Below are 23,475 nucleotides of genomic sequence, written 5' to 3'. Positions count from 1 at the left end.
GTCACCGTGCCACAAATGCGAACACGTAAGTTGGAACATGAAAAGAATGTGGGCCGTTTTTGCTAAGGAGTGCACTGTTGGGTTTTGTTAGAAATTGCAAGGTATGCACATATTACATGCTGGTGTGAAAAGCTCCAAGCATTTTTTTGTCTTAAGACTGTGAATAAATGTGGTTGGTCACAGCTCACTACTAGGATATTTGAAAATGCTCAGGGGAACTCTTGTAATAATTGAAGAATGGTGTCTCCATGGCAGGATAACACCCATTCCATTTCTTGCTGAGGAAACAATATGGTTATATACTGTAAATTATGGATAATTATCTCACATCCTGTTTCCTCATAGCCCTAAACATAGGAAGCCTTTTCTTTTTCATGATATTCAATCTTGCTGTTAATAACATCTTTCATTTCTACAGCGGGATGTATTCCAGAGGATTCCAGTCTATCTCCCCAGAGCACAGTTGAAGTGTGACCACAACCTGGCATGGCAAGAGGAAAATTCCAGCCAACCAACACAAAATTCCTCTGATCCTATATAAAAGGGTTGCTGCTATCCACAAGGAACTGAGAAAGTCTGATTTCCTAGCATTTTGTCCATCCAAGATCGTCAGCTTCAGAGCCAGAACATGCTTTAGCTGAACAGGAAACTCTCAGGAACTGACACATGGTTCCTGGATATGGAAATACAGTGAACCTGAAACGTGTGCTGCCAAATTTTATCTCATCTGATCCCACCCATTGGATTCTTTTGAAGCTAAGTTTTGCCAAAGATTAAGCCAACAGGGGGGGTTGTATTAGTTACTAAATGGTAAACATGGCTGGTTCAAACACCAATAGTAGAACTGATTATAGCTGATTAACCTAATGACTTAGAAGGCCAAAAAAACCAACCGAAGCAGAGGTTTGATAACTTTGTTTCCAAAATGGACCCTAGCTTTTATTAAACAAATACAAGGAAAAAACCCAACCAACCAAACAACAAAAAAAAGCAAAAGTCTTCAATTCCTCATCAGTGTGTGTTAACTCATCCCACTTATATTTATAGAACATCATGCTGCTTCCAAACAATGAACCCATGCATGCAAAAAATAAATACCTCAAACATCTTTTTTTTTTAAACCAGAGCTGAATTAAAAGCTCTAACATGGAAATAATGTGTTCAGTGCAGCCAACTATCTGAGGCATCTTGATACACAAAACACACAACCTACTTAGACGGTAGACATACATATGGCAGAACTTCAGAATTCCTTTAAAGCAATGAGAATGCAAGTACCAAAGACAGAGATTTGAGGACACTACTTTATTAGAGCAACTAGCTAATCCACCCAGGGGTTTTCCACTTAATTTATTTTTACTTTTTCATAGTTATCAAAAGAAGCTAACGTCTTTAATCTGAAATTAAAGCGATAATCAAAATTCATTGCTGGAAAAAGGGAGAGAAGGAAGATCCCCCCAAAAAAATCAGGAAAAAAAATAAAAATCAAGCAACTGATTTGTAAGACTTCAAAGGCAAGAAGAAGAAGATAAGGAACACCACTGATTTTTCAGGAACAAAACTGATGCCAAACCAATGTAATTTCCTTTTACAGCAGAGTAACAGGCCCCTTGGAGAGGCAGACAGCATTTGTTGTGTATTTGATTTTAGCAGGCCTTTCAATGCTGTTTAACCTAGGAAGGAGATCAAGATGGAATTTTAAAAATCAAAAGCAGTCTGTGTTAAGGGGACAGTCTGATCCTGGTGCTCATGGTGGATAGGACCAAGTGTACTGGCTTTTGATGCAGAAGGAAGGATCCTGCTTATGGATCAAAACAACTTTCCAGAAGTATATACTTTAAATCAGAGAAAGACCCTGCTTGAGGAGGCTTTGGAACAGAGTCCACCACCAGAGATCTTGATGAACAGACTGAATGAAGGAGTAACATATGCATGACTGAGCATCCACGATGGCAGAGCAGGTGAATGAGCTCTGAATAAACTCTGAGTCCACTTCAGACTTTTCTTATGTTGTTTGAATATAGCTATATTCTTCAAAGCTCAGAATCCAAGAGCCAGTCAAGCTCAATCCACATCCACAAGCTGTGTCAGGGGAGGCTTAGCCTGGATATTAGGAAAAAATTCTTCACTGAGTGATCAGGCATTGGAACAGGCTGCCCAGGGAAGTGGTGGAATCACTGCCCTCGGAAGTGTTCAAAAACCATGTAAATGCCCTCAGTGACATAGTTCACTGGTGGACTTGGCAGTCCTGGGGTAAGAGTTGGCCTTCATGATTTTAAAGGTCTTTTCCAGTGTAGCTGATTCTACGCTTCTAGTATTCTAAGCTCAGAATCCAACAGATGAATCATTCATTGCTCAAACAAGCATATGTCAAATACCTCCTTTCCTGCCATCTTCACCTCAGATCCCAGTGACATTTCATCTACCCCTTCAGGCCAAACCCTTCTTGATTTCTGACAAAACACCAACAGGTATGTGTATGAGTGGAGCCTGATAAATTCATGAATGTGCCTATATCATAGTGTTTGCAGAGGTTAGTAAAAGATCAGAGTTCATAACCCCCTATTTCTATATCCCTTAACAAAGCCTGAACTTCTTGCTCCCCCTTTCACCAGGCACAGATCTACACCTCGTACTGACACACCTCCTTTGACAGAACTGATGGACCGCTCATCCTTGATGGGCTGGTTCTGGAAGCAGTTATCCAACCGGACAGCATTAGCCTCAGCTGGAAACCTCTGTGGGCTGGAATTTCATGTGCACATAGTAAAACTCAAGACATATTTGCCAGAGCTGACAACTGTAAGGTTCCTGATTATTCTTTCCATCATAAACAGCGTACAGTACGTGCCCAGTCAGTCCAAAAGGTAGATAAGAAAAGGCCAAAGCCTTTCCTCTATTATTCTGTATCTTGAAGTTGTGTGAGTAGCTATAAGAGCCAGAGCTGGAATGGACATCAGATACACCATGAGAGGATAAAACAAAAGCACAGACAGCACCTCAGAAGTGATGAGTGTTTCTCTTTGCATTCCTCTCTCTCACAGACACCTCTCTTCAGCTTGCCTGGCTCTTCTGTGCAAAATGATCTGTGCAGTATATGACAGCAATGTCTTCACGACTTGTGATAGAAGCAGTGAATACCAAGGCTTTCTCTGCGTCTGTGAGTCCCAAGTGACTCAGTAATCATTTTAATTAAAAGACTCAACAGTAACAAGTAATACATACAGCAGCTCTGTATAGTATGGCCTCTTTGCAACAAAACCTTAACTCTGTGGCTGGCTAGTCAAACACACAGCTGGTTTCCTACTACTGTTCCCCCTTCTTAATTGCTTCAGTGTATTGTGCTAGGGTCATTCCAGATTTCGGTCTGTTCAAAACACAGCACTGAGTCATCTTTATAACAGGGCTTTCTTTAATCCCAACCTTCAAACCCCTTTCTTTAGATGATCTCATTGAAGATTTGGAGAGATCATTAAGCTTAATAACTTAAAGTCAGATTTACCACAAACATTTCATCTCCATCCATAAGTGTGTGCTTTCCAATCTATGGCTACAGTCTTGCTTCTTAATACATTTCCCTGCAGTCTGCTAATGAATCCAGTCTTTTCCTTTCTTCCTGTGACTCTTTTACACGCTGTCCCCACAGGCTGCTTAGTTAATTCAAGTTCTTCCGAGTTAATCCTAAATTAATACTTCACCAGTAATCATGGCAACTAATAAGATGTCGTCATTCTTGTCTGACATTGATACACACTGTGCTTCACTCAGGCTGCAACAACCTCATTCCGGCCGCGAAGAGACGCTCAACCAAGCCTGCGTACCTGGGGGAGCTGCTTCCCCTTCCCTGTGGGTTGTTGCTACTGCAGATGCGTTGCCCTGGGGGGTTCAACTTAGGGTTTGGCGCTCCCCACAGCGCCCCACTGCTTCCGAGACCGTGTGCAGGAGCTATGGGCACACTCGCACAGCCCGGGTTGTATAAACAGGGCTGGTGTGCAATAGCTGCTGCCGCATTGAACAACTTTCTGTTCGCTATTACCAGGATGTATGACCCTATGTGAAACTGCTCTACAAACGCTGGCAGCACGAACAGATTAGAACTAAACCTCGCTACTTCCACCACTGACCCCACCTCAGGCCCTCCCGAGCGCACAGCGGGATCCGCGCCGCCGCCATCCCCTCACAGCGCCGGTTCCGGTGCCCGACCGCAAACACACGGGGACCGCACCGGCACCCCTGTGGAGGCATCCGGCCCCACGGCGCCGCGGCGCCAGGTGAACGCCGAGGGCCAGGGCGGGCGCCTCTCTCGACGGTCTCTGTGTGGCGGTTGAAAGTGCTTGGGGCCATTCCCCGGCAGCGGGCCGGGGCAGAGTGCCGCCGGGCCGGACGGACGGACGGAGGGAGGGGAGGAAAGGGGAGGGGAGGGGTGCGGGCGGTGCTGCCGTCCCGCTCCGGCCGGGGCCTTCGCCTCTGGTGGCAGCCCGCCTGGCTCGAGTGCCCCCTTCCTCCCGCCGGGCAGAGGGCGGGGTTTGCTGCCGGTCTCGAGCTTCCCTCCGTCCTGTCCCCTCCTCTCGCTGCCTGCCTCGTGGCGCCGACCGGGTGGGTGACCCGGCCCGGTACCGTCTCTCGGCCGCTGTGACAAGCCGCTGCGGGCGCGGGGGGGGGGCCGGCTCCCGCCCGCCTCGTTTCCCGAGGCGGGAGGGTAAACAAAGGGGGCGGCCCGGGCGAGCCGCTGTGCCCCGGAGGCCACCGGCTCCCTCCGCGTTGACGGCTGTTATCGGGGCGCGATGACCGGCAGCCCTGCCTGCCCGGTGGTCCGTGAGCGGGGTGGCCGCAGGGACCTTCCCGCCGCGGCGCTGGCCTGAACAAAGATCCCGGCCCGGGGCGGCAGTGCTGTCCCGCAGCTTCCCGGGGTTGCAGATACCGGCAGCGGCGGCTGCGAGGAGCAGGAGTTAGCGGAGACTTCGCAGTTGTGGAGGAAGTTGTATGGAGAGGCTGTGCTTAAGCTGTTGTGGCATCGCGACTGATTTAAACAGCAGTCAAGTAGCACAGAGCTGGAGCGCGGATGTGGTGCGGTTATCAAGCCAGTGAGGCTCCAGCCCTGCTTGTGGTGTAGAGTACATTGTGTCCTAGTTATTTTTTTTCCCTTTGGTGAGTATTAAAGTTAGCCTGAGCCTCAAATGTAACTTATCTTTGAGAAGCTGTCTCCACGTTTAAAACTTCAAAACAGTTTTGGTAGGACTAGAAATGGTCCCCTTCCTCTCACTGTGCTTTTGTTTTAGACTGCTAATTAATTATAAACTTTCAGGAAGAATGACATTACAAAAGAGGCCAAGTAGCTACTGTTTGTTTATCAGTAACTAGGTACTGCTGGCAAAGAATCGTTTATTTAAAATGCTAAGAGATGGTGAAAGCTGTTCACAACTAATTAATTATATAACGGAATGCCCCTGATTATTGAACAGCTATTTTAAGATTGTCATTTTATAGCTTCAATAACCTTTAAGGGAGCTCTAGCTAGTTTAGTGTCTGATGTTATGTTTGCATATCACTAATGCGTTGGGGCTTTTCATTTTCTTTCAGTGAATAATAGTTTTAAGTGAAGCATAATCTAACTTGGGTGTATCTCTGCGTGGGTATTCAGGCACTCGCACATGGAAGAAGGAGGATGGCTGAAGTCTTTAAACACTTTTATAATGGATTCGTTCAATCTTAGCATAAATACTAGGCTTCTTAAGAGAAATGACAGCATGACAGAAAAATAGCTATTATTTGGTTGATTATATGTGGTAATCCATGTCTGTGTTTTACACGAAAAGCTGTATTACATGTTTCATTTAGAATTTCTAGGAAGATAATGTTTGTTGTGTTTTCCTTGGATGAGATATAGGTGGGGGAGGGGCTATTTAGGCTCTTAGTCACAATGTTAAATCTTTTGCAGCTTTCCTTTCAGCGGTTTACATTTGTTGATGCGTCAATTTCCAGAGTGGCCCAAATGAAGAAATCCATCAATTTGCTTTCACGTTCCACTTCCCTTAAAGTCTGCTTGTAAATTAGCAGAACAGACAACTGGTTTGTGGTCTGGGGGGGCGGGGGGAGTGGGGTGGAAATCTCTTCCGAGTAGTCTTGAAAGAGAATGTTTTTTCAGGCCTTCTACTAAAGCAGGTTTATGGGTTTGCTAGTTTATCTCGTTAGCCATATCACCTTTACATTTGGGAATACTTCTCCAGGAATTTGGTGATTTTCTTGAAACCTGTAGTGCTTGAACACAGTGTGAAGGTTGTTGAGTTTGATTTCACAAGGAGATGTAAGTTTGTCTTATTTTCCAGTTATTCAGCTATTGCTTTTGAAACATCCAGATAATAGTTTCTTTGTTCTCTCAAGTTACTGTAGTTTGATGCAGTTGATGCATGACTTCTACCTTCTGGTTTTCTAAAACTTGTAGATGGTTCTGCTCATGATATGTGATGGTTCTGTTACAAACATTTGTTGTTGTTTTCCTGTTACAGGGATTCTTTGTAGCATCTTCTCAGTTTTCCACTGTGCAAAACTGGAAGTTATTAAAGTTGGCTTTATTTAGTAATTAAAGGGTAAATTTATTTCAATTAATGCTATATTTAAACATACATTATATTGGGGGGGAGGGGACAGACACCGCTGCTGGAAAAAGTCTGATGGACTGACTTGCCATACCTGCACTATAATTCTTGAAGCCTGGCCTTCTGACAGTTCACTGCTGGGATTTTCTGAGCAGTCCAAGGTGAGGGAGAAAAAATGTTCTTTCAGTTAATAGTAACAAAACCATGCAGTCCAGTTCCTGTTCATAGCTGAACTGATTATTAGTTGTGGTCAGCCATTGTATCAAGTTGTCTGAATGAGTTCTGAAATGGTTACAGCTAATCTGCTAAACCATTTTAAGATTAAGGTTTTATAAGTCTCAGCATTGCCCAAAGTTTTGCCTCCCCCCACCCCACCCCAAAGTCGGAGATAAAAATGTTAAGTAGATTGATACTCTAATCTTTCTTCTGTAGTCGTGAATACCGGGGGGCTCTAATGTGCATATTCTTTAGAGCACTCCTCCTTCATGGCTTTTCAGGAGTGTGAGCATGTTTTGTTTCATCTGTATGTACTAGTCCACCTTGCCTTGGAGGTTAGCATCCTTTATCTGAGAGGATATGAGTGCAGTGGCATTGTGTCTTCTTTCTCCTACTTGTTTTTCATCTTTTTGTACCCAGAAGTTGAGGATATGCACACACTTTACATGCAGAAAGCTGTGAACATCTCTGATTTGGGTTTGGAAGTTGCTTAATTTTGGTCCCCTTGAACTACTTGAGTAGTAGGCGATTCTCTTGTGTAGGAAGTTAGCTGCAGTTGTAAAATAAGAAATGGAGGACCGCAGCCACTGGAAGATGGAAGGTGAATGCACGGCTGCCTTTCTGTTCCCTGAAGCTGCAGCTCTGCTGTCCTGAACAGTTATCCATCACCTCTGCATGTTGGTCTGTTGAAACGTCAAAGGCACAATATTGGCAGGATGATCAACAGTTGAATGTGCATAATTAAGTATTTTAGTGGCCCATACCAGATTCAACAAGTAGTTTTTCTGTCAGGAGTTGGATTTTGGTTTTGTTTTTATGTAAAAGTGCCAAGGAAATTGCCTTACACTTTTAAAAACATTCAGGTTTTCTACATCAGATAGTTTTCCTCAAGACTTAGATGGAGAAAGAAATTAAATTTTACCAAATGTAGGAGTTGTCACTCCTAGGCTGGGGAAAGTAACTGCCTTGACAAAGGATGATCAAAATACTGCATTTAATTATGTGTAAGTAGGTAAGATTAAAATTATCTTAATGTAGAATGCATTTATTCAGGTAACATATTAGTTATCTGTAAGCATCTGTGCCTTTGTGTATGTTGTGCTAAAATGAGTATTTTCTCCCATTCATTTTTTATTATCAGGTAATACTGTCTTACAGATTATTGTGATGAATGGTAGTATACTTTTTTTTTCTTTCCCCATGAGAACATAAAGCTTGAATTTTAACTTGGGAGCACTCATAGAATGCTCCATGAACTCCACGTTCAGCAAACATGAAAAAGTGACATTCTAATTTTATGTTTCTGTGGTCAGTGGTATTTCTTAACTTTCTGAGATTTTTGCGTATAAATATTGAAAGGTACTTATTCATGTTTAGAGAGAATTGGGAAGACCAAGAAATGTGTCTTCCAGAAGCTGTTTTCTAAAGCCTAATACTGTGGTAAATTGCAGTATCTGATTACTTTCGTAACAGACACTAATAGTAATGTTTGTCTTAATGCAGTTTTTATTTAAGGATTAGTGAACTCCCATTAAAATGCAATCTTTGTTCCAGTGTTATTTGGTCTGTAAGTACTGCTTAACTGTGATCTGCCTTCAAAGGTACTATCTGTGAGTAAACCCAAGTGAGGCATTTAATGATGTTTGGAATTTTTCCAAGGTAGTACGAAATTACTTGGAAACGTCAAGTGAGTTAATGCGTGTTGTCTTTTTGCTTACCACCTGGCTTTTGTTAGACTGCCAGCAGTAATAAGAATGTAAAATTCTGTGGGATCAGTGTCTGACAAATCTTCATGTATCTCCATTACTTTAGATAGCAACACAGGCCAGAACTGCAGCATGAAGACTTCTACCTTTCTTGGTGCGCCACAGGAGAGATGGAGACCCTTACAACAAACTGAGCTGTACTGATATTCAAAACTTGAGGTTTAAGGTACCATCTGAAGGTAGATGAGCAGTCTTATTTGGGCTTCAGCAATTCTGGGCATGGAGGAACTACAAAATTCTTCTCTGCTTTCTGTACAACCACTGAATAAGCACTTGTACACAGCTTTGTTTTTTTTAAACATACTTGCTTTATTACTTGTGATGTGAAATGTAGTGACCCCTGTGGATATATAGGTGTAATGGAAAGTAACTGGAAGTCTTATGAAACAGTTGGAGAAAAGTAGTTTGTAAGGACTACCTTGAACTCATTGGAGTTTTGTTTTAGAGATCTTATCAAATAAAATTACCTATGACAATGAAGGTAAAGTATATTCTTCTCTCTAAACCTATGCAACTTTGGTTTTTATGATGTGGTTTCATCAGCCCAAACAGGAAAGGCATCTTATAGAAGTCTTGGATAAGTCAGTTGGGATCAGTGGTTGTGTTGTGGTTATTCTGGGAAGAAAATCTGAATGAGAATGGGGTTCATCACTGTCAGGAGAGTCTAGTATTGCTGATGCAGGAAGCTTAAGTTCTTTTTGAAGCTTTGCAATGAGATAGAATAATCAACTACAACAAAACCTAGGTTGGTTACTTAAGGATTCACAGTAAAGTACCATTTTTTAATAGGTAATTTCTTGATGCCATCTGTGTAGTAAAAGCAACCCAAAATGGTGATCAGATTGTTTCTCTATTAGTAGACTCTTCACAAGTTGAAAGGAAAGGTGATGCAGTTCAGGTTCTATTTTCAAGCTCAGATTTGGGTTTTCTCTCTTACATGGTTGATAGTTTCTGTTACCTTTTGTGAGTTGCTGTTGGTGTTTAGAAAACCTTTTCTCACATACCTGTCTTCCATTCCTGGCTATGTTTTTCTAGCTTTATTTTAGCTATTGTGAAAATGATAGCCGAGTAAGTGCTGTGAAAGCAAGATCAACAGTAATTGAAACTGCTTAATCCCCATCTATCTACTGCTTTTGGAATGATATATAATGCATTGTTACTCTACAAATACAGTTGGAGATCTTGTGCAAAGTACAGTTGCACTTAAAATTATTTCAGTTGTCATAAATCCTTCATAAAATCTATTTTTTTCCACCATTTTCCAAAAGTAAAGCATTTCTTTTTGTTGGAGATTGTGGGAGGTTGGTGTAGGGTTTTGACCTGAGCTTATAAAATACTGTTATTCAAAGTCAAAAGAAGCTTTAGGACCATGTTTTTGACATCTAGTGCTTCATCTAGTGCTTTTTCTAAAAAAATATGCCTCTGAGAGACAAAGTGTATTTTTAAATGGCTGTGTAACTTTCTCTTTGTTTGTTTTTGAATCAGCATCTGTATATTTCACATGTAAGCTGAAACTACTTTTTATGAAAACTTTTAATATCAAAATATGTTCTGTTACTAAACTCTTGCTTTGATGCTTAGAATGAAAGAACAGCATGCTTTTAACAGAAGACTCAAATTCAGTATATTTTTATCAAATATGTGTGTATGATTCTATGCAGTTTTTTGTTGTGCATTTTTTCCATTTCAGTAAATCCATAAAATTACAGGGAAGCTTGTACATTGCTTAAATTTTGTTAGAGGTATGCCCTTCAGTTTGCAGGGGTTTGGCATTTGGAAGCTGAGAAATAAAACCACCATGATTTGGGTGAAAGAAAAAATAAGGCCAGTCTGTAATGGGACAATAGAATGCTATGTCTTCCTTATCTGGATTCACCTCTCTTCTTTGGCACAATATAGTTTTGTAATCACCTACTTCTCTGGTTTTGTTGCCCAGTTAATTTTTTGTATATTAAATGTGCTTCTTGCTATTGCTACTGCCCCTGAGCTTTTCATTTGAGTTGTCTTTTGCCTCCCACTGTTAAAAAGAAGGAGGTTTTCCAGTGCTGTCTTTGCGAGGTCTTTTGGTTCAGCTCGTGCATCCCTGGTGTTTAAATCCAGTTATTTGGGTGTGTTTAGGATGGTATTAAGAAAAATAAAGATGGTCTTCCTAGTTTCTTTAGCATCAGAGAAGTGATTGCACCAAGTCCTGCTGTGTTGCCATAGCACTGGCTGAAGTATGCTCATTCATCTTGTGGGAATGTTGCATGTGCAGTGTAGCAATGGGATAGGAACTTGAAATTATTAGTGTATACTCAGCACAGATTCTGTTTATGGGAAAATAAATGCAATGACTAGTAACAATGTCTCGAGTAAATGCAAACTTGGTTTTCCCAGATCTGTGACATGGCTAGATTTGGAATGGTTGCTAGTGTGGAAAGCATGTTCTTGATCTTGGTGACGCACTGCCAAATATCTGCTCTTTGGTGGAAAGCATGAAGACACCAGTGCTTCCAAGTGGCTGGAAAAAGTACTCTTTTTTTTTTTTTTTTTAAGCAGTTCTTGGAAATGGCTGACCCATTTTTGCTGACTTTGGTATGTAATTCTATCCCTTCCAGCTGCAAAAGCATGCATGTGACTAACGACCCTCAGCAGCGGAAGACAAGGTCAGGAGTTTATGTTGATTTGATTTAGTTGCTTGGACTATGTGCACCATGACAGTAGTACCTAATCCCTAATTAGTTCCTGTTATTTCTAAATCTTAGTTTCATCCAGTTTAGTCAGATTACTTAAACACTTAAGTGTTGAATTGTGCATTTTGTGAGAGAATGTTATAAATTATATGTGCACAGTTTTTCATATTTCTTTGTATTATGTTAATCATTACAGTACTTCAGTGTATTATCAATCAGTATATGAAACAACGTGACTTAGCCCCTGGCATACACGTATGTCAACCCTACGGTGGTGTTTGTGCTATAATGTTCCTTCTGTTGGGAGTCCTATTGTACACATACACACATGAAACAGCAGTGAATATTACCTTCTTTTGCAAGTACTGGTTTGGAAAGCAAAATACTGTGGTCTTTTAATTTCTGTAAATGTACATTTCATCATCTTATATCAGTCTTTAGAAGGTTCTATTTATCCTGTCTTCTGTATAAATGAAGCTGTTTTTTTCGGGGGGGAATTAACCATGGTTCCAATGAAGTGTTTCTTCTTAGGGTTATCATGGACCCAGCCCTGCACTTCTGTAAAGATTAGGTCTGTCATTATCTTGTGTAATACAGAATATCTTTGGAACGCAGTGTTAGGAGTGGCTACTATGCAAAATTGCCTTAGTTCAGTGTTCAGGAAAACTGCACAGCTTTGGCATTGCTGCCTTTGCATTGTCAAGAGCTGACAGAGGCTTGAGTAACCTAGTTTGTCCTCTGGCAGAGTGGATCAGGGTTTTCTCCAAACTTGAGTGATGTCCCTAAAGAGCCAGGAGGGATGCACACATAGCTTTAAATTGCAGGTTAGATTGATCAGCGCAGGACTTTGAATTAAATGAGACTGCACTGTGACAGCTAACTCCCCAAAGTGCTTTTTTAACTTCTTCTGTGCTGACTAGTTAAGTTTAACTTCATCTAGTTCTCAGTCTGCCAACTGAATTTGCCTAAGCAGTGGGCCATCTTGGTTGTCAATGGTCACCCTGAACTTTCTGACAGTATAGAGCTGTCATTTCACTAAACTTTGGCCTGTAATGTCATGTGGTCTGGTGAGTAACCTCACAGCTGCTGGTGGATGCTGGAAACGCTGGAGGGGTAATTGATTTTGATTGACTTTGGAGGAACCTGCTGAAGTACAGTTTCTCCTTCCTGCTTACTGGGTATGAGCCCTTAAAATGAGTTCAGAGGCATTCAGAACTTTTAGGATAGATGTATTCTAGTGGAACAAAGTATTTTGTGGTTGGTAGTGCAGAAAGATGAAAATTAAATTTGCCTTCTGTAGATGGTTACTCATCAGTGCCAGTAAGGTAACTAGTTTAGCACCAAACTCAAATCTGTCATGTCTGAGAGGTGCTAACTGCTGTGCAAGCTTCTAATCAGCGTTCTTTCACTTCTTCCTGAGCTTTCTCAGAAAATGAGACCTTGACACACTTGTGAGGTGGGCTGATGCCAACCTCATGAAGCTTAACCATGCCAAGTGCAAGGTTCTACACCTGGGTTGGAGCAATCCCAGGCACAGCTACAGGTTGGGCAGAGAAAAGACTCAGAGCAGCCCTGCGGAAAAGGACTTGGGGGTGTTGGACAGTGAGAAAATGAACATGAGCTGGCAGTGTGCGCTTGCAGCCCAGAAAGCCAACCGTATCCTGGGCTGCATCAAAAGGAGCGTGACCAGCAGGTCAAAGGAGGTGATCCTGCCCCTCTCCTCTGCTCTTGTGAGACCTCACCTGGAGTATTGTGTTGGAACAAGTCCAGAGGAGGGCCACGAGGATGATGAGGGGACTGGAGCACCTCCTGTATGAAGACAGGCTGAGAAAGTTGGGGCTGTTCAGCCTGGAGAAGAGAAGGCTGCGTGGAGCCCTCCTAGCAGCCTTCCAGTATCTGGAGGGGGCCTATAGTGATGCTGTGGAGGGACTCTTCATTAGGGACTGTAGAGATAGGACAAGGGGTAATGGGTTAAAACTTAAACAGGGGAAGTTTAGATTGGATATAAGGAGGAAATTCTTTCCTGTTAGGGTGGTGAGGCACTGGAATGGGTTGCCCAGGGAGGTTGTGAATGCTCCATCCCTGGCAGTGCTCAAGGCCAGGTTGGATGAGGCCTTGGGTGATATGATTTAGCGTGAGGTGTCCCTGCTCACGGCAGGGGGGTTGGAACTAGATGATCTTAAGGTCCTTTCTACCCCCAACGATTCTATGATTCTAAAATGGGACTCAGCCTTGTGTGATAGAGTGGTGAGAACTGATATGTACAGGGAAACTTTCTTCAGTGTGTTTGTGACCAAGAGAATTAATATCCCTTTGATGCTTTAACTGTTCTGGTCAAACATACCTCTTCTGTCTTGCAGAAGTATCAGTCTTTATGTGCATCATCTCACTAGTTACGTGGATGCTCCTGCTTCTGACCAGCAAATCAACCCTGGCATGGGTGTCATGTTTGTGGGGAGGAGGGGTGATGCAACAATGTTTCACAAATCTTGTTGCCTTGTGTTGTCTTTAGTTATCTACTACTTAAGAGTGATAAAATGGCTCACTGTTTTGGATGGTTTCTTGGGATGGGATTTGGAATTTCACTGAAGACTGTGATAGCTTTACTATCAGTTGGCTTTTACCACAAGTTTTTTGAGTTTGTTGTTTTGTTACTGCTTGTTTTCCCAGTGCTAATGGTTCTTCTGTAATCTACATCCTTATTTTTCTTTATTACTAGCTAAAACCCAGCTACTTTAGGAAGGAGAGGAATGTGAAGCCTGGTAGATCGGTGGCCAGCTGCATGACTGAGATTCTGAGGTGCTTGTGCCATGCGTGTTTCCCAGTACAGAGAGAGATGGAAAGTTCCTTAGTAGGTACCTGTTGATGATACTTTGTTACTATCTTCAGTTTTTCATATGGGTAAATCTGGTATGTTTTGTGTTTCTTTTGGGTTTGATGATAACTCTTAAGAGCATTAAATCAGCACCATGCTGTTGTTAGAAGTATTAACAGCAAAGTGCAAGTTTTGTGATGTAAGTACATTGCCCTTTTTTTTTCCCAGGTAGGTAGTCTGTCTGTTTAGTTCTGTGTTGTACTGAAGCTTTTTGGACAGGGACTTTCCTAAGCAGGGCTAGAACACGGTCATTTACCCTTAGACATCTGAATAACCTATGATGAATAAAGTGTTTGTCAGTTTTAGTAATTGTAGAATATTAAAGAAACTTGTGGATCATCATGACTTGTCACGGCACAGATACATGAAATGATACTGCAAACACTGTTTGGCCACCTTCTTATAGTGACCAGTAAATGAAAGTGTTTTAAATGCTAGACTACATGTAGAGTCCAATCTGATCTGTAGCAGCACTTCAGCATGTAACATTCTGTAAAAGACTTGGTATGTCCCCCACAGTTTATAGAATATTCTCAAATATGTGAGGTCTTATAAAATGACGTCTTTCTTACTGCCCTGATGTTTTGCCTATGTCTTGTAGCTACTCTTTTGTTAAACTTCAGTGAGGAACATTGCCTACTCCCTTGAGTAACCGTGAAAAGTTCTCTGTGGCAGATATTGAGCCAGTTTATGATTATAAGCTTCATACAGGTAGGGGATTACCTTGTGTGCGTGGCCACTGAAAGGTTCTAATTTCCTGCTTGAAATTCCTGTCTCCTTTGATGGTCAGACAGGTTGCTGAATGACAATCACTGCATCTGAGCCACAGCAGCAGTTTTTCAAGCTGTATTTGCACATTTCCATTGAGTTGTGCATGCCTTCCTTGCTTAAGAGGCAGTTATGATGTTGTCCTGTATACTTCTGTGAGTGCTGTCTGGACATGAGCATCCAGAGCATTCAGTTTGTTATTGTTGAGGTGGCCACAGAAATGAAAGCATTGAATCTAGCACGGGTATAGCTGTAGCCACAGCATCTGCAATGTAAGTACTAGAATGTGGAAAAAGAATTCCTGAACAGGATATCCACTGCAGTGCTTTGTTTTTTTAATTTTTACATAGGGAAGGAGAAGGTTGGCAGAAGGCAGTGTACTGTCCAGAATGGTCTAATTCTAGCTGTGTTCTAGCCATTTGTCTTTTAACAGTTCTTCTGTGACTTTATCTTGTTTTCATGGATTGGCAGGTAATATAGGTACTGCCATGTCCTTGAAGGGGGCAGTTTGACAATAGTCTTAGATATTCTAGCACCTTGTCACTGCCAAAAGGGGCAATCCCGTTTTATGTCTTTCCTCCCCCTCTCCCGTTCTGTCACTTGCAATGTCTTTGGCAGACATGTGGCTCTTAGCTGAGTCTGCTCACCATCACTGGTGGTGAGAAACAGAGCTGCTTCTTTTGGTGGCAGCAAGCTGTTAGATTAGATTAGCTTTCTTGGGTAATTGCATCCTTAAAGGGTCTGGAAGGAGTCTTTACATCAGCAGTTGTCTCCTTGCTTGAATAGCACTGATTCTTTCAAAGACACTGGATCAACATGAATAGGCTTAAACCACCTATAGAAGAAGGTTTTTCTTTCTATTCCCTGAAGTATGGTGCTGGTCTCTTTTCTTTGTCTTCACCTTTGTTGGTTCTGTGGCATTCCATTTGGGAATGCGGGCAAGGTACAATTTGAGCATACAGAGAGTAGAGATCCTCTTTAAAAGCCCTCTTTTGAGTGTGCCTGTTGGTTCTATTCTCACTAATGTTCTGGGCCATGAGATTTTACTACACAAAGGAGCAAATCCAGGATAAGGGCTTCGAGATCCTCAGTTTAGCCTTTATTTATTGGAGGGTAAACAACATCGCTGAATTGTTACTTGAAACAAGTCAAGTTTTCAGTCTCTTTGGACAAATTAAAAGTTTTTCCAGATCAAAAGAACTGAATATTTCATTTTGATGGGAGTAAAGGGTGTTAAATTGTTGTTTTCTTAAGCGAATAAACTGTATGTCTGACTTGTTTCATATTTGAAACTGTTTGTTTCTTGAATTATTAAAGAAATCAGAGCACAACTAAGTGCCACAAATCCTTTTTAAAATAAAATCTTTTTAATTGAACAGTACAAGTAAGTCACTATTATGAGTATTGATGTAAAATGTATCTAAAAAATTGAAAGGTTAATTACAAATGTTTCCTAAGGTCAGTCTGTACTAGTCTTGGAAATCATTTTGCACTTGCTTATTGGAGATCTTGCTGCATGTGTTCTTGATTTCCATTCCCCTTTCAGACTGAGCAACTGTACTTCTGTGTAGATGGGTCCCTAGATAGCCTCTGTATTAGAGGCAGAGTGTACTTTTAGCTTTTGCAGTTTATTTACAGGGCATAAAGACTTTGTCTTTAGAGTTAGTCAGAAAGGAATCACATACTAATTTTCTGTGTTTACTCACAATTAGGTTACTCTAGATTTTCATCCAGTGATTTTTCTATTCCAATTTAAGATTTTACTGTAATAAATTTTAGTCTAGTAAGAAATTCGTTTACATGACTTTGAACAGAGAAAGTCTTTTCTTTCTGCGTGCACAGTGAATTAGTGTTGAAATACGTCTGTATTTTTAGGTTATGAATTGCATGAAGTAGTACATGTTAATAGAGTAGGTAAACCACATGTATTTTTGTGATACAAAAAATTAAGTGTGTAAAACCACACATTTTTGTGATACAGAAGATCAAGTGTGTAAAAAGCACTTATCAGTCTGCTTTATGGAGTTGCCTAAGTACATTAGGAAGCCACGTTCTTCAGATGGACAATGGTGAATGTATTACCACATCCTACAGTTAACTTTTTAAGAATTTTTGGTGGTGGATGTGTTTGGCATCTGCCTTGCATGAAGACAAGAACAGGAATTTCCTTTGAAGAATAACCTAGAAACTTAAATGTTTAATTACTTTGAAATAACAAGGGGATAGGGCAGTGGTGTGTACTTATGGTAATGTCCTTGTTCACTGTTTTCAGTTCAATGTGCTAAACTATTCTTATGTTTATCTTAAATATGAAATTAAATAAGGCCTTTCTCTTACAAAGGAAGTTACAAGCACAGAAAAGTAGCGTTACAGCCAAAACGCTATGCTGTCTTCAGACATTCTTAGAAAGTATTTTATCTATGGAGTTGGGGGGGGGTTGGTTTTGATTTTTGTCAGCAGTAACATAATGTAGTGCTGCTTATTGCTGTCTTGTCAAGCGTCTTGCATGCATGGGTCTTGCATACTTTCTAGTATTTCACATCAGCAAATGGTCATAACTAAAACGTCTTGGTCACAAGTCAGTAGAATGTGGTAGAAGTACTCTGGATATTAGCAGTCTTCAAATATGTATTAACCTGATTGGACACAGCTGTGGGTATGGACATAATGTGATCTTCATGTGAGCGCATACAATTTGGTAACTGGAAAAATGGCAAAAAAAATTATCTTGCTTCTTTCACTGTCTTCCCACCCTCCAACCAAGACTACAGATTAGTTGTGTGGCATGCAGCTAGAATGATGAAGTCTGAGAAATACTTCCAAGTGTTCTCAAAGTTCAAAAGAATCTAGAACATTATGTCACGTTTTGGGACAAATAAGAGTTCTGGGGTTTGTGCTTTCTACTCCTCCTAAACCACTGTGTTCTCCTTTCCTAACTCTGTTTTTAATTTTATAAATTTAATATTAGTCTTTAGTGTTAACTCTTCCAGTATTCCAAGGCCTGTGATGCCCCTTGTAAAGCAGGGGCGAAAATAGTCTTTCCAAAGTTAATGTGTTAAATAGAATGTAAATTTTGATGATGTCTTTTACTTTATTTATAAATATTTATATTTCTGTGCTGTGTTGTGCAAAATGCAGTGTCAAACAGAAAAGTTGTGCTGTGCAAAGTGATCTGTGAAATGCATTAGCAGCACTCGGTATCTGTTTAAATACTGAGTTTGTGAGAAGAGTGATGTAACACCACATAAATGTTCTCAGTTGCTGCACAACTTGGGTTTACTGATACTCTGTCAAAATTTTAAGATCTGTTTTTCTAGTTACTATAACTGCAAGAATTTCTGGGATGTCTTTGTCTAGAAGGAGTAGAATGGAGAAAAGGTTACTTTTTTCTGGAGAAAAACAAATCTGAAGAGATTCTATGGGTTCTGTTTCTGTAATCTACCTTAGCGAACTCAACACCTCTGTTCTAATAGGCATGAACTCTACAGCTACTGCTTAAGTTACAATTTGGTATCTAGATTGTGTCTGTGTAAACTTTACTGTGGATGGATGCAGAGTGCAGAATTCTTGTTCTTAAACTGTCTCAGGGAGTTGTAGGGTACAGAGAAGTTTGATCATGGCTTCTGTATTTTTCTGCTTCTATAGGGCATTGCTGAGGTTTTGTCGGAATGTGGAGCACAAGGTATATTCTTATGTTTTATATAGAAAGGCATGTATGCCACACAGCACTGCATGATTTAAGCTTTCTGGGACCATTGCCACTTAAGTCCTCTTGCAAATCGGAGTGAAAGCAACAGGCCTTGGTGTCATATTTTAAGTTCAGTTGTGGTTTGGGTGGTCTTACCGGTCCTAATTTGATGCCAATTTTGCTTGTTTAAGGCATTAAAATTTAAAGTAGTCGTTTGGCTTTGCTGGGTTTCATCTTGCCTTCAAAGGGTAATAGCTGGTGGTGGTTCTTCTAACAGAACTTGCATATAACTTATGGCATTCACTACATTGTAGTTTGCATTAATACTAGTGCTGATAACTGCTCTACAGTTGATGGCATTTATCCTAATGATATTTTTTTTTAAAGTCATATTTTGTATCGAAATAGGATAGCAGTGTAGTGGGAAAATTGCTTTACAGCTAGCTTTTTGTTTCCTTCTCTTCTCCTGCTCCTTGGTTAACTTGGTTCCCACATTCCTTGTGGGGGGATTAAAAAGTAGTTCTAATGGGAACATTGAAGCCAGTTAGAATTCTAACTACAGATTTCTGATTAGTTTCACAGTTTTGACCATTTCTTTAATGAACTGTCTGTTCAGGACTCAGATCAGAGTCCTGCTTCCCTGAATTGCCTAGGAAAGTGAGAACCATGTTATGTGATGAGCATGTGCAGCATCATTTCTTTCATCAGTAAAAAGAAATGATCATTAGAACACTTCCTGCTGCCAAGATCAAGCAATAAAGACTTGATCAGAAGAAGAGTTTTGGGATGCAGATTCCGTCTCTTCCCCCTCCTGCGTATCCAGGTGCTAAACTAGTGTATTTTGTAAGTGAAATAGGAGGAAGTTTAGTTGAGTGTGATTGTGGTGTTCTCAGCTCTATCCTGCTGCCTTGACTAGTGAAGGCATTAAAGAGTAAGGGGTTTGAAATCTCAGTTGGTTTGCTTCAGGTTTGAGTGCTAATATAGCAGATCTTGCTAATTTATGACTTCTTCGGTCTCTTGTGAAGTTTTGAGTTGTCCTTTTAAATAATAATTTCTAAAGCTTTATATAATTCCAAAGAAAGCTGCTGGTCCCTCTGTGGCTGTTGGATTGGAGCTTTAGGTGCCTGTATACCATCTCTGCTATGACTACAGGAGTTTGAAATGCAACAGATTCAGTCCTCGGTGTAGATAACATTGTTTTTCAAGCGCATTTATTTCTGCGTGAGCCTGCAAAGAACATACCCTTGCTGTTTCTTAGTGAGATTGAATTCTTTCAACCTCTATGATGTGGATCCCTGAGATATTCTATATCCATGTTATTTCACACTGCTCCTTTGCAGAACAGTTAAAAGGTAAATCCTCCCCATTCATGATACCCCAGTGCACTTGCAGCTGTGACCTGTCCCTTGTTCAGTGATATAACTTTCCCTGCATTTTTTTGAGTGCAGATAGTTCTAATTGTATGACACAAATAAGAAGCAAGCTAATGTAAGCTGCTTTCATTTTTCCCACTTGTCACTACTATGGTGATGCTTGTTGTGCAAGCAGCTAACTCTTCTGGTACTCATGTGTTTAATTTTGTTGCTTCCACCATTTGTGAAGGGCAATTTGCAGATGTTAGTTACTGTGCTGTTAGGTGGGGTGGTTTGCATAGAAACTTAGCAATGCATTTAACCTTTAAAAATAAAAGCACTGTTGCTGGTCTTTGTTGAACAAAAACAATTTCCAAGTTGGAAGTACCAGTTGCTAGACAGCACTAATGATGCTCATAAATTGTAAACCGGTTGCAAATGATCTATAGCTAACTCTCCATCATGTGTCTCTACTGTACAAAGGTGTGATGAAATGGGGAGAGCACTCTTTAAATCCATAGCAGTCATTTTTAATTTCAAGTTGCGATCTAAATAACTGTGTAAACTATTTCTGTATTTCCCAGACTACATTTTGAAAGAAGATGAAGAACAGAAAGCAATGTATTCAAGATACTGAGGGTCAGAAGCATGAAGGCATGGAAGGTAAAATCTGTGTGTGTGAAAATACTCAAGTACATTATTCAGGTTCAAGCTGTGAAGGTCAGATTGTACATTTGCTCTCAATTAGTATGTTGCTTGTTTTGAAGGAAATTATGTAAGCATAACCACTATCTTAGCATAATATTTTTCTTTGACCTGTGGGGTACCCAAATCCTTTCTTGTCTTTTCTATTTTTAAAATGTTGATGTCTAGTAGCAGAGCAAAAATGGAGATAGCAATTGTTATTCAGAAAAAATAATTAATTTAGAGTAAAATTCCTTGAAGAAATGTTCTTGCATTTTTATATCCTGAAAACAGTTTCTAACTTTAACAGAATTGGGAGCACTTCTTATTTAATTTACATGATTAGGTAAATATTTGAAGATGTTCAGATTAAAATAATTCAAAGACTGGTAAACTGAAATAAAAGTAGACCATGTGTATATAAGATAATGAATATAGAATAAGCTGGTCTAATTTATTTCATGGAGAGAGTGCAAATGTCTGAGGGGGAAGAACGCGGGAGAACAGTGTTTAAATGACAATGTGACCAATAGGAAACACTGTGATGCTTTCTTTATTTAAATAGCACTAGAGCTAACTTTGTTTTATGGCAAATATTGGTACAGTAGTCTATGAAAAATGGTGCATAGTGTTTTTCACCTGAAACACATTCCTTTAATTACATCTGGGCAGTGTCTTGACTGCATTAGACGTGAAAACTTGATTAACTTGCTTTTAAATACAGAAAAGTCTATCTTATTGCCTTATGATTAAAGTCTAGAAGGACTTTGTTTCAAAAACTGTCAAAAATTCTAAGTGTCAATGTTAACAATACCAGGTGAAGAAAATGAAGAAAGCTATTCCTGTTCTACTTTATTATATGATGGTGACACATGCCCCATCTGTCTGAACTGCCTTCTAGAGCAAGAGATTGGTTTTCCTGAAACCTGCAGTCATACCTTCTGCATGGCTTGTATTCTTAAATGGGCTGAGGTAAGACTGAGAACCAAGGTGTGTGTTTGTTTTTCAGTGAAATCTAATGCCTACAGGTTTGGTTTGTTGTTTATTTAAGAAAATAAGTTACACGTTCTGACTTTGCACAGAAGTGTTTCAGTGACCAGTTTATAAATACATCATAGGAAACTTTCTCCTTAGTGCGATGAAGTACTTTGTTTTCTTTCACTGGACATCCTGACTTCTATGGTTTCTAGAGATTAGGGGACAGCAAAAATTAGTGTTGGCCATTTGAAAGATCAGACAGTATTATGTACATGTCATAATACTGGAGTGTCATTAGCTTGCTTTTGCTATCCCTTATGCTGTTTGTCATGTTGTCAACTCTTAGGGCTGGGACTAATACGTTTTCATGTTAGTCTACAAGATGAGCCTGATAAAACCTTAGTTTTCTAACTCTAAAGAGAATTCAGCTAAAAGGTTTAGTACTATTCTGAATTTTAATAAAATCAATTTAAATATGCCTGTTGCTAAGTATGGCTATGACTTGATCTGTGTCAGTACCTTTTAGATAGTTCTGGAACCTTAAAGACAAATGATTTGCTGAACAAGTTCTTGATCTTGTTCTATTTAATCCCTTTTTCCTCACATGTGCCCTGTAATCATTGCATTGAGTCTTTGGTATCTTTACCTTTTCAGCAAGTTTTTCAATTATCAATATAAAACATCAAAATAGACTTGCTTTATACTGTATTGGAAGGGGGTTGTGCTCAAGTGAGATGCTGGTTTTTGTCCTGCTTCTGTGCACTTGAACTGGTTGCTTATTGTAATAGAGACCATTACTTTGTTTCTCCACAATAAATTCCCTTTTAAAGTAAATAAGGATTTTGGTTTCAGTATATCCTTTATTAGGTTGACATTGTTCTGTGTATGCATACAATATACCCATGTATTACCTTTTACTTATTATATTTTTAACCTTGATTTTTTTCTGTTATTTGTTGCTGAAGGCTATCAGTACCATAAATCACTTCTTTCTGAAGATTTTATGTGAACTTCAGCATATTGAAACAAGGTTATTAGATGAAACTTGCTTTAGATTCACAAACTAGATAGTAAACTAAATGTCCTGATGCCATATTTTCTGCTGTGCAAACGATTAATTGCAGTGCTTTTATTTATAAGGGAACAGGAAGTTCTCATCCACAATTTTACTCTGACTTCCTTAGCTGGTTGTTATAATGGCAGCTGAAAGACAATAGTCACATGTATGGTAGATGAAGGGCTTGCTGCTGTATTTGAATTTGTTGACATTGTCTAACAGATGCTTTTAAGCTCAGTGAGGAAGGGAAATTTTCTTGTTTCAAAGAGGCAAGTGAATGATGTAACATTTTTCTTGTCATGTCGGTGCATTTTTTTTCCACAAAGTACTATCCAAATAGAATAAAAGACTTCTGCTCTCTTAGAGTTTACAGATAAAATAGATGTGATGCCATGAAATCAGTGGGGGGTTGTTTTTAAAGCTATGTAAGGCTTCTGCTGTTTCTTTCCATTAGTGACATCTGATGGATAAAATCAGCCAGCCTTCCTGTTCTGAGGATGCTTGACAGTTGGACCTGTTGAGCTTGTGAAACTCCGTAGTGTTCATTAAACATAAAGGGGGGGAAGAAAAAACCAAATGTTGGAAACTGCCTGACAGATGTTCAGAAGCTTCAGCTGTGAGAAGCATATGAGGTTTTATAGCTTGGAATGATTGAAACATACCATAAGCATGTGGCTATTTGAAGCATGCTGATGCCTTGTGGATTTTTTGTCCTCTATTAATATTTAGTAAGTAAATTTTTTTTGTTTTGGCTTTTTTTAAGTGTTGCATAAGGTTTAGCTTTCTCTGCTAGTTCTTGGTTGATCATAACTAACAAAAACTA

The 23,475-nt window shown here is 40.1% G+C and overlaps 1 protein-coding gene and 1 long non-coding RNA gene across 2 annotated transcripts in view; one reads left to right on the top strand and one right to left on the bottom strand.

Annotated features, from left to right (window-relative positions):
- Positions 1-898: 898 nt before the first annotated feature.
- LOC134160499 (uncharacterized) lies at positions 899-3,964 on the bottom strand. Its single transcript, XR_009963569.1, has 2 exons — positions 2,645-3,964; positions 899-2,453 (listed from the first exon to the last, which is right to left on the bottom strand). It is a non-coding gene; the product is annotated as an uncharacterized LOC134160499 (long non-coding RNA).
- Positions 3,965-4,257: 293 nt separating this feature from the next.
- SCAF11 (SR-related CTD associated factor 11) overlaps positions 4,258-23,475 on the top strand; it is a 46,022-nt gene continuing 26,804 nt past the window's right edge. Inside the window, exons 1-3 of the mRNA XM_062612621.1 lie at positions 4,258-4,271; positions 20,518-20,596; positions 21,435-21,589. Coding sequence (XP_062468605.1) covers positions 20,536-20,596; positions 21,435-21,589 — 216 coding nt within the window. The 5' untranslated portion in view covers positions 4,258-4,271; positions 20,518-20,535. The remainder of the gene's footprint in view (positions 4,272-20,517; positions 20,597-21,434; positions 21,590-23,475) is intronic.

This window comes from Pezoporus occidentalis, unplaced genomic scaffold, assembly GCF_034315485.1.
Source record: "Pezoporus occidentalis ecotype Australia unplaced genomic scaffold, CSIRO_AGI_Poc_V1 ctg100, whole genome shotgun sequence".
Classification (NCBI taxonomy): domain Eukaryota; kingdom Metazoa; phylum Chordata; class Aves; order Psittaciformes; family Psittacidae; genus Pezoporus; species Pezoporus occidentalis.
The sequence above is the reverse complement of the archived record's forward strand: the minus strand, read 5'-3'. Positions and strand labels throughout refer to the sequence as shown.